The 12,077-nt window shown below is 37.3% G+C and overlaps 1 protein-coding gene across 1 annotated transcript in view; it reads right to left on the reverse strand.

Moving 5' to 3' along the window:
* Window positions 1–430: 430 nt before the first annotated feature.
* The window catches only part of FAM91A1 (family with sequence similarity 91 member A1), a 38,140-nt gene continuing 26,493 nt past the window's right edge, over window positions 431–12,077 (reverse strand). Inside the window, exons 19-24 of the mRNA XM_052651767.1 lie at window positions 9,301–9,373; window positions 7,194–7,343; window positions 4,767–4,871; window positions 4,118–4,241; window positions 2,883–2,952; window positions 431–707 (exon numbers count right to left, since the gene is read on the reverse strand). Coding sequence (XP_052507727.1) covers window positions 522–707; window positions 2,883–2,952; window positions 4,118–4,241; window positions 4,767–4,871; window positions 7,194–7,343; window positions 9,301–9,373 — 708 coding nt within the window. The 3' untranslated portion in view covers window positions 431–521. The remainder of the gene's footprint in view (window positions 708–2,882; window positions 2,953–4,117; window positions 4,242–4,766; window positions 4,872–7,193; window positions 7,344–9,300; window positions 9,374–12,077) is intronic.

Below are 12,077 nucleotides of genomic sequence, written 5' to 3' on the forward strand. Positions count from 1 at the left end.
AAACATCCACAGCAATTCGTAATGCCCCATCAGATCATCTCTCAATAATGGATGTTAACAGTTTTATAGTTTTTCTACTTTAAATACCAAGAAGCCTTTTCAGAAGAAGAGTTCCACCTCTTCCCATGATCCCTTAAAGAGTAGGTAACAAAATATAAAATTAAACAAGATTTATGTTTGATAAACTAACATATAAAATTACCATTGCAATATTCATAGTGACTGCTTATAAACATAACAGTCATCATAAAGCCTATAAAGTATATCCTCAGTTTTATAAAAGAAACGCAGATTGTCTCAAGGTAAAAAATACAGTGCAGGCTGCTAAAAAGCTCTGTTGCAATAGGAGGTGCAGGAATGAGGAAAACTTCTGAAAACATGAACAAGTTCCCCAAAGTTTAACATCAGTTAAGCATGAATTGCACTGCAGCAGCAGGAAGCTTTTTAGTGGCTGGCACTATAAAGCTAACGTTAAGAAAGAAAAAAGTCAGAAAGGGTGGGCAACAAATGATGTGACCAAATTATTGCAAATGGAGATTAGCAATAAGAAGTGACGAGGGTGATCGTCCACTCCACTCCGTTAAGATACCATCTTTAAATACTAAGTTCTTTGCAGGAAGGGGGACTCCCATGTCAGCACAGGATGACTGTGAAAGCAAACTCGGGAAACTGGCCTCAGTGTGAACATCCAGTGTTGAAGCACCTTCCTAGAGAGAGTGAGAAACAAGACAAAAAAAATCCTATTCAACACTTTACCAAACCACTTAATTCAGCTAATGGTTACCTAAGAAATGTTTATGGAATGCAGAGCACTGTAGGAGATGCAAAGATGTACCTCACGAACCCCAAATAATCAAGGACTGGTGTTAACAAATGCAGAAATGACAAATACACTCAGATGACGGTAAGTACTTTGAAATAAAAGAAGTAACAGGCTATGAGAATAAGAAACATTTCTTAGATAATCTACAAAAACCCTCATGCAATATTTAAGCACTAGAACAACCCATCCACCCCCAGGGCTCTCAGATTCACACACTCAGCACAGACCTCTTGGAACTCCAGGATCCAATCTCCTCCTATCCAACATCTATCTTTGGATCTTTCACCATAAATTTCACATTTGACATGTCCATAACCAAACTTAAATCTTCCCCCACCAGGTCCTTCCCCTACTCCATGCATCAAGCTAGTCAAGAAGTATGAAAATTACCTTCATTCTTCCCTTCCTTACCACAGCCTCGATCTTTCCTCACATTTATTTAATCACCACATTCCCTCAATATACCTCCAGCATGTATCCCAAAGGAGTTTACTTGATTCATTCACCACAGCCAAGGCCACCAGTCTCCACTGAAGTGCAGTCCTCACACCACAGTGAGGTGCAGGAGTGTGAAAATTTGTAAAATCTTTATCTATTTATTGCATCCAATAAAATTTCTGTTTTTGTGTGTTTTATAATATACACAATTTATTATATTACAGGTAAAGCAGTAATAAACAAACCTTTCCTGCAGATACATTTTTTTTAATGAAAAAGGTGTTCATCTATCAATATCTCTCACTACAGTTACTACAACAGTCTCCAAACTTATTTCTAAGCTTCTGTTTTTAATCTATTCTCTAAACAGTAACTAATCTTTTTAAAAAAGTCAATTAGAAATGTCATTCCCTGTTGTAAGTCTTTAATACTAAGAGTCTCTCTTTGCAGTAAGCATAAAACACATTTTTTCACATACTCTAGAAGGCCCTCCGCTCCTCATCCACATCACCTCTTGCCCCTACCCCACTTTCACGAGGCTTCTGCCACACTGGTCCTCTCGTTTCCTTGCAGGCTGAGTGCCTTCCTGACACAGGACTGACATACCTACTAACCTCGGCCTGGAATACTTTTTCCTATTCTTTAGATTTCAGCTTATATATCACCTCTACCTTTTTAAATTTGGTCTGCCTTTAGATTCTATCAAATCTGAAGGGGTTTGGCTCCTTTAAGGCACACATATTGAAATCGGTAACTACTTGTATATTTCAGGGTTTCCTTGACTAGCTCTCACACAACACTTAAGCTCCATTAGTGTCTTAGCATACTGCTTCCCCAGCACCTTGTAAAGACTATGACTCAAGTATTTACTGAGAGAATGAATGAAGCCAAATTCCAAAATACTAATTTCATAATGTTGGAACAGATATTTCAAACAAAAAATATTCCATTCTAAAAGCTTATCTGCAAATCAAGTCTACGGTATCCATTCTTTCCTTGGGGGTAAGACAGAAGGTCTAGAGCACTGGCTTTCACTACCGTAACAGTCAGTCCCATCTCATTAATCACTGCCCTGGGGAATCACTGCAGTTATTAATGGAAGTGTACTGACTCAAGAGGGGACTTCCCTAGTGGCTCACTGGTAAAGAACCTGCCAGCCAATGCAGAAATCACAGGTAAAATTCCTGGGTCAGGATGATCCCCAAGAGCAGGAAATGGCAACCCACTCTAGTATTCTTGCCTGGGAAATCTCTTGGAGAGAGGAGCCTGACGGGCTACAGTCCTTGGGGTCACAAAGAGTTGGACATGACTTAGCAACTAAACAACTGACCCAAGAACCAGAACCTAACATGGTACATGGCCCATGGCAGATGCTCAAAACACTTCTGTTAAATGAAGCACCCGCATTAGAACAAACAGTTCAAGCCGCCTAAAGACCTGGCCAGTGAAACCATGTATAAGTCAGTTAACTTTCTGAATTTCAGTATCTTCATTTATACATTAAAATTACAACTTATTTCATGTCTTACTGCTGCGGAGACTCAGCACAAACACTGAAGTGTTTTGGACACTATAAAAGCTCTATGCAAATACACCCTGGGTGTTTTTTGGTTTTTGTTACCTGAAATGAGTGAACAAAGTTAAGGACTTGTAGAGACAGTTTTCTACTGGAATGTAAGAGGTTTTGAAGGCTGAAAAAAAGGGGAAAAGTTTAAAACAAATATAATAAGAACTAATATCTTATAAGAGTTTAATTTCAATAAACATGTTAATGTATGTATATACATCTCAATTAATCACATAATTTTTTAAAAACAATTGCAATGGTTCTCATCAATGAAATTTCTGCTTGTTTTAATAATATGGAGTAAAGATGAACTAAAAAGACCATTTCAAAATAAAACATCATGTACAACCGAAATTAGAAAAGTACTGTTAAAAGGAAAAGTTTAAACTACTACCAAATATAAATGTTAAATGCAAGAACACTTTAAAAATAAAAATGTAGGAACACATTTTCAATTGTAAATTGGTAACATATGTAAGCTGGTAACCATTATAGTGGCAATCATTAAAGCTATATAGTATTTTTACCTTTTTATTCATGTATATTATTTTATTTTCAAGATAGTTATTAAAATTATCTGTCAATTAAATACCTTAAATTTTCTTATACAGACTACATTAGGCCAATTAAATTATTTATTCTCCAACTTTGTTTTCCTAATTAACAATGTCAAGGATGTCTGTAGATAACACCTTTCTCTAAGCCACCCACCATGATCATCAGATTTAGTGATACTCTTCTCTGCTAATCAGACTCAGGACCCTTACCATGCTGCCTCTCAGCAGCTGCTCCTAACCAATCGGAGTGAGCATACAAGATAAAACCTACTTGTCATGACTGATGAGTAACATATGTTCATTTAGAAAATGTGGCAACTGAAGAAAATTTAGAAAGTCAGCCACAATTCTACTTTAGGAGATAATCATTACTAACATAACTTGAGTTGTGTATATTAAGAGAGAACTGCACAGGAGATATTTCTATATTTACATATTAAAAAAAGCTAGGTGCACACAGTCATAGAAGTATGCCCATTTAATCCATACTCTCACCAAATCTGAGTAATTCAGTATCATTAACCAAAACGTGTCCAAAATATCTGCATGTGCCTAATTTCTGAGGGACTGAACTTTAATTTTAAAATACACAGCAAAACTTTTAAATGAGCCATCTTTATTCAATCAATGAACAAGCATGTGTGAAATAAGAGAGAGTAAGGTACAGCAACTAATACTGAGAGCTTAAAAAGTCTCATTCATGAAAAGAGGACAGCAAACAGAAACCCTCACCTCTCTTTTCTGCAAAGGCCGTGGGTAGCAATTTTTCTGCAGACTTTCTGGTTTAATTCAGAACTAAACAGTGGAATCCCAAAGCACAGCTCCAGAGGAACCCAATCTGCTTCTGTTGTGGCAACTACAAAAGGGTACACAAAGTTATTAATCATGTATATTTCATGTATTATGACTGACCAGGGTTTAACTGGTCAGTCTGATCTCTGGTCAGAGATCCAGAGATTTTCATAGATTCCTCCTGCTTCCACTGACACCCACGTGGGTTTAGCAGGGGAGAGGACTCAGAGGGGTGTCAGTGAATCTCTGAAAAGGGAAATAATGTTTTTTGAGTATGTACATGCTTCTGGGAAGAAGGCACACAGCTCTCATCAGACACTCAAAGTGGATTTTTACACCAGAAAAAAAAAATCTAATTCAAAACATCTACAAGATGAGAAAATTAACATAGGAAAAGTGAAACATTTTTTATTTTCATGTCACATTTTATAATATTTTAATTATTCTAAATATATAAAAGTGTTTCCTAGAAAATACTTATGAAAAGGTCCATTACAATAAGAGCAAATGATATGCAAACAGTATCATTTGCAAAAGGATTAAATCTCAGAAATTAGTCAGAGATTGCAAATAATTTTTAAAGCCTTACCAGAGTTTTGCTTTGCAGCTGAATCTAGAGTTGCTTCCTCAATGACCATTTCAAATGACTCTGTGCTCCCATTCACATCTGAGCCTGAAGCCAAATCAGGTTCTCCTTATAAGTGAAGGGCAAACACAATAAATATTAGGACTCTAGAAGTTGGTATACATTGTTGATAAGTCAGTCCTAACAGAAATAACAATGGAATGTAGTGAATGGTCTTTAGCCTAAAGAAGTTGTTAAGTGGGGGACAATTTTGTCCCACAAGAAATATTTGGCAATTTTGACAAGGTTTGGTCACCATGAACGGGGACAAGGATGTTACTGATATCTAAGGATCCTAAACATCCTACAATGCACAGGACGGTCGCCCAGAACAAAGAATTACCCAGCTCAAAACATTAATAGTATTGAGGTTGTGAAGCTTTGGCCTAAAAAAACAAGATTCACAAGGCAGAACACAAGTTTAGACCTTCACTTCACTACTAAAGTCATTTCTGTCCCCATGGAAACATGCAGTCTGATTACATCATTCCCTTTCAAAATATTTTGACTCCCTATATCTTTCAGCATAATACATCCTGAGATCCTCTAGATCTTACCTATTACTTCTCTACTCTCTTCTACTGCTACTGCTGCTAAGTCACTTCAGTCGTGTCCGACTCTGTGCGACCCTCGTAGATGGCAGCCCACCAGGCTCCCCCGTCCCTGGGATTCTCTAGGCAAGAACACTGGAGTGGGTTGCCATTTCCTTCTCCAATGCATGAAAGTGAAAAGTGAAAGTGAAGTCGCTCAGTTATATCCGACTCTTAGTGACCCCATGGACTGCAGCCTACCAGGCTCCTCCGCCCATGGGATTTTCCAGGCAAGAGTACTGGAGTGGGGTGCCATTGCCTTTTCTGTACTCTCGTCTACAACAGCCCATCAAACTCTTCTGGCCAAGATAAGCTACTCACTTGCCTGATCCCCTCTGCCTAAAGCTGCTACCCTCCAAATAAACAACAATCATCTATGTGTAGATAACACCTCATTTTTCAAAATTCAGTTCAAACTTTACCCTCTCTAAGACGGTCTGATAGCTCAGCTGGGCTGAGATAAGCCTTCCCGTCCTGCTTTAGCACTTGAAGCAGACCCCTGTATCTTAGTCTCTTAACATTACACAGTAGGCTGACTCAGTTGCTTGTTTCTCCCCCAGGGTTTTTTACTCCTTGAGAGAGTGAAGTCGCTCATTCGTGTCCAATTCTTTGCGACCCCATGGACTGTAGCCCACCAGGCTCCTCCGTCCATGGAATTTTCCAGGCAAGAATACTGGAGTGGGTTGCCATTTCCTTCTCCTTAGGTCTTAGTAATAGCAATATCTCCAGCACCTAAGCAGGTATTTTGTAAATGTGCACAGATGAATGAAATAAAACATGACAGCTCTAGTAACATTCTTTGAAATGACTAATCCACAGCCCTCTTCTCTAAAAATGCTCCTGGCAGTCAACTGTTAAAAGTTACCCAACTCCTCTGGCCAAAGGTATATGAACCAGGAGTGAATACCTAGTTCAATTCACTAGATGGCTAGCAATTAATCATATTCTCTCAGCATTTCAAAGGAAGAGGTTCAGTGAATATAATCGACGATACAGAGATCTGAATTAAAAAATTCCCTAGAGTTGTGGACCAAAGGTGACACCATGGCAACCAAAGCCACATACAAGCCAAAATTATGCCAGAGCAGAAAACAATTAGTAATGAGAAGGTGATTTGAAAATGAATCTTTAAAAAGAAAGGTATCTAAGGAAAATTAGCTATTGTCAGTATGCAAGATGGGTTGGAGACAGAAAGAAGAATGAGGCCAGGAAGACTAAGCGGGAAATAGTTGCAATAAAACGTGTAAAATATTAAGACTCAGACTAGAATGGTAGTTACAGAGAATTAAAGAGAGAGGGAAAGAAATGAATATAAGACATTTCTAAAGACTAACTCACAGAACTAACTAGGCTGAGTGGGAAAGGAGAAGGATGAGACAAAAACATAATTTTTAAGGCCTGCATAACTGAGACAATGGTGCCTCCGACAGAGGAAAGCTGAAGGGAAAACTATTCATCCGGGTTTGAAAATAATTTTACAAAGAGACTAAAGTTTTGAAACCATTACCCCATAAAGGAACTTAAAGCCTATAAACAGAAATATGACAGTAAAGGGCTAAAACACAATAACCATTCTGTATTCCAACCCCAGGTCATCACTTCTTTACTTATGCACTTAGTATTTTCTTCATTTGAATAACTGATAATTGTCCCAATGACGTCACAGAGTATTTTCAGTGGAAAAACTTTAAGTATTAAATAAGTCAACATCCCTACAAAGTCCCCATGCTTTTTAAATATTAAGTTTGTGATACACTCAATGCCAGTTATCTTAACTCAAAGGACACAACTATTGGCTAACCTCTCTCATCAGAAGCATCACTGAGTTTTCTGTTTGCAAGCTGGCTAGAAGCATTCAACATGGTGACATATCCACAAAAATGCTGCAAGTCCACCTTGTTCCTCAATGTCTGCAATGCTTTGTGAACACCCATATTGACACGAGTAAACTCTAAGAACAAAGAGTTGACATCAATTATGAGTCAATAGTTTTACAACAAAACACCCAAAACTTTCCTTTTGTTAACATCAAACAATTCTCAGAACTACTTTTATATTTTATCAAAATTGATTCCAATGAATAAATATCTGTAAATGTAAAAGGATGCTGTACATTTACAACATACTTTATAGACCTCAGAAGGCAACTGCTGTAACAAAACAATTTACCCTCTAAGTAAACAAACATGGCCTGTCAATGGCAAATTTTCTAGGCTTCTCTTTGTACTTCCATTCTGCCTTAAGTACTTACTTAGTGGGGTTCTACCAGGAAATTCCATATTAAATCACATTTTTTATTTTTTAAGAAAAGTAAAAGTATTCTTATTGAAACTAAAGCTAACAATGTACTTGAAATTATATCCCTAATAAATTATTTAAGTATCAGCTCAAGTTCTCATAAGTATGTGAACTTACAAAAGCGAAAGATGCTCTATAGCCAAATACGAGTATTTCTCTTTTTTAGAATTTTCACAATAATCTCCAAAGGCAAGAGAGTAACTGATCAGTTCTTGAGATTTTATGATTTTTAAGATCCTGTTGTCACTATCCTGTAACTTCTGAACAATTAATTTGTCCACAGAATGTATAAAGTACTAGAGGATTAACTAGCAAAGTTTAGTTGCAGAGAAATACTTATTTCTGAATAGGGGCTCTATTTTGGAGGAGAAAACTCTCCTCTTCAAATTTTGTACACATTTATTTCACAACAGCCAAAAGAGAGTACTTAATTTCAAATGTGAAGCATTTAAAGCCTGCTCATGTGAAAAGGAAAAAAATACTTATGTAAATCTTCTTCTTTTTTCCCTGCTTTAGGGAAGGAGGGACAATGGTGACTAACATTTTGGAAGAAAAGTTCTTATATGAATTAACAAAAGTTAAATTACTTGAATGATTCATTGCTCTCTAAAATTCCAAGCAATATGACTCTAAGAACAAGAAAAATAGATTCTAGAATGACAATTTTGAATGGAGCAGGAAACATAGGTGCTGAAGATACTTTCTTAATAATTAACAGAGGAGAGATGTTTTACATTAAACAAAAGGAAGAATGAATTTGCTTTTATAGAAATTCCCTGAGCATCTTTCATCAAATGTATTACAGCTCACAATTCTAGAAAGGAGTAACATTAAAGAGACCTTTTCACCCTTCAACCTAGAATCAGCTTAATTTAGCTCAGACTCTACAATTCACTCAAGTCCTCTCTAGCAGGAAAAATAAAATTTAAAAACAATTTTAAATTATTTATTCATTTTAAATTAGGTTTTGTTTAAAATGTTTTCTTATTTTCTCTAAGGACTCTAGATTGGGAACTTGTAATACTATAGAACAAACAAATCAAAACACACTGACCATTAATAAAAAAAAATTCAATTTGTTTTTGCTAAAAACAAATGCTGAAACAGGAAATAATACACAAGTTCTCTGTAAACTATAAGTTAATTTACAAATGTTCATTAATGTCCATAGAAACCCCACAAAAATAATTAAATAAAAGGACTGTAATAACATCGGGGGAAAAAAAAATCAACTTTCTAAGCATAAAATCCTCCCTGTGACTTGTATTCTCTGCCAACCTACAAACAAATAAACAATAAAAGGAAACTAAAAGGCTAAACATACAGAAAAGCTGGTCTTCCATCTAAGTAGCTGCCTACTTAGCTTCTTCATCTGCAGGACAGACTAGTATTCCTTCTAGTCCTAGGTCCTAAATGAGTCTAACCCTATTAGTTCTTTGTGGGAAAAGGCATGTGACAGAAAACTACCTTTCCCAATACTCTTTAAAAGCAGAATGATTTTAAGACCCTAGAACTTAAAAAGTTTAAGAATTTACTTCTTGCTATGCTTCCACTGATTGACAAGACTAATTATAAAGAAGCCAAATGGATACAATTTGAAAGTAAGGTACCTCCTTGTAGTTCTGTCTCATCAAATGGGAAAGGTATGTGGACAGTTTCTCCTATCCCATGCAAACCATGTCCCTAAACATGAAAAAACACAAGTTGAAAGGTATATGTGAAACCTGTATTTCCAACAGTAGATACTCAAAATGATAATTAAAACTGTGCCTCATGATGGTGTATTCCACCTTAATACTCCATCGAAATGCTCTCAATAATTCTCTGCTTTTCTCTAGCAAGTAAACATAATCTTAAATCTTTATTAACCTATTAAGGCAATGTGTCTAAAGTGAGGGTACGGGTTAGTGAAAAAACTGGTCAATCAGGTGTCTGCTGAGTGAAGCCTGAATGAGATCCTGTGCATTCATGAGGGTTAGCTGTAGTGCTGAGAAAGAAAAGTGGCGGAGGATCCCTGAGTTCCCTGGCACGCTGTGGATTAGGAGTGCAAATCTCAAAACCCTGCACTGAAGGACACATATTCAAAATGACTTGCTGCAGCACTGTAACTGTATACAATCAGAGACAACCAAAATGCCTGTCAGCAGGGGGCTGATGAAATAAATCAATGTGCATAGTTTCAAGGCAGCTGCAAAAAAAGGACGCTCTCTACGAAATCAAATACAAAGGTCTCCAGTTGCTAAGTGGAAAAAGCATGGGGCATATCTGTATGTAATTGTTTGCATGTGTATAAATAAATTCTAGAAGGGTACAGCAGAAACAAATGTGGTTGTCTAATTTGGAGGAGAGTCAGGGAGTGGGGACTGGACAGAGTGTTAAGAGGGCAGTGATACTCTTCTCTGTGTATCTTTTAATAGTGTTTTATTTTTGAAATGTGAACTTACTATCAATTCAAAAGTAAAATTGAAAAAAATCTATGAATCTAACCCACCTCAGTCCCATGTTACAAACAATTGATTTCTCACATTCAAATAATTACAGTTGCGAATGATAAGCATAAGGTATTTCACTTTATGCTTATATAGAATCATTTTAATAGAAAAGTTAACACTGGGGATCTATACATTCTTTCCCTTTAAAGAAGATCCACACATTAATCAAATTCAAGATACTGTGATGTAAAAGAAAAAAACAATTTCAGGGGGAACAAAATCATATTCATTTACTTGGTTCATATAACAACTTGAATATGCTTCTAATATCTTGCTTCTATTCTACTGATACATTTATGATTCCAATCCTAAACAAGACGGTTATTTACAAGAACATAGTTTTAATCAAAAATCTTAATTTTGCTGTTTTAAGTTCCAGTAAAGGTAAATTTTTCCATAAAATTTAATAAAAGAGACATTCTTTTTTAGAAAAGGCACAACTCCTTAACAAACAGTTTAAAACTCCTCTCACTCTGCTTCCACCACTCACTGCCACTGTAGTGAACATTTTTTTGAGATGTTCTGATGTACTAAACACAGAGCATTTTATGTTGAATCTCCCATCTCAGTCATTCTTTTCAACAATCATATAAAGGTAAGACCTTTTATTATCTCTAATTTGCAGGTGAAGTCACTGAAGTTGAAGGAAGTTAGTTAACTTATCCAATTTAGCCAATACGTGGTGGACTCCAGATGTGAACCTGGGCGGTGTGACCCCTCAGTTCACGTCCAGCCCCATCCTACTCCGTTACCTCCGCCACCCCCCTACACTTCATGTCTGCCCTCCTGGCTAATGCATCCTCTCACGGTTTCTACTACTGCCCATGTGCTGATGCTGACACTCAAGTCAATCTCTCTCGTTTGAGCTCTGATTTGAATCTCAGAATATTTTCAATTACCTCCTAGATATTTCTACCACCCAAATGTCCCACAGGCCCCAAACACGCCACGCTCATCTGCTCCCATAAACCAGCTCTTCCTCCTGTGTTCTCAAATGTGATGCCACCATTCTTCCACCCTCACAAGCCAGGTTCCTGAGGAATCCCTCTTCCTCTTTCCACCTCCTTCTCAGATACCTGATCAGTTCTATTTATTTTGTATTTGTAATAATTCTTCCTTTTCATTCTTATTATAGCTAGACTGTCCTCATCTCTTATCTGGCCTCCAAGACTGCACGCTAATCCTATCTTCTCCCACCCAGTCATTCTCAACAGTCTTCAGGCTGATCTTCTAAATCGCAACTGACCATGTTAATCCCTTGCTCAGCACCCTTCACTGGCTACCATGGATCTAAAGGGAAAGTCTAAGCACTATGATAGGACAATTAAGGTGCACTGCCCTCCAGGGCAGGGCCTGCCTACTGCTCCAGACGTGTCTCTGATCACCATCCATCACACTGCAGCCCACCCCTCAAAATGACGTAACAGCTCACAAGTCCGAGAACATGCTACCGCTTCATATTCCTATTCATTTATTCAACAAACACTCACTGAGCAACTTCTGCGAGCCAGGCACTATTCCAAGCACTAGGGAACTAGTTATGAAGAAAGAAGAAAAAACTCTCTACCCGAAGATTTATTCATGCTAACCGTACCTCTCTGCCTGGCCTCACTCTCCTCTAAATCAGTCTTTTATACCTAGCCCAGGTCTCATTTTCTCCAAGGAGCTTTCCCTAAGCCTCTGTCCTTGCCCCTAAGCTAGAAGGTATTTCTCTTTAACACTTCCCCTAAAATTCTCTCTAACCCTCAGTTAAAAACTGGAAGCAACTGCTTACACAACCTTTCCCATCAGAATTAAGTTCCCTGAAGACAGGGACCATGTCTCATTTGTAAACCCACATTAATTAGTACAGAATATGGCAAGTACAACTGCCAGTTCAATGAATTAATGCGATC

This window comes from Budorcas taxicolor, chromosome 14, assembly GCF_023091745.1.
Source record: "Budorcas taxicolor isolate Tak-1 chromosome 14, Takin1.1, whole genome shotgun sequence".
In the NCBI taxonomy this organism is placed as follows: domain Eukaryota; kingdom Metazoa; phylum Chordata; class Mammalia; order Artiodactyla; family Bovidae; genus Budorcas; species Budorcas taxicolor.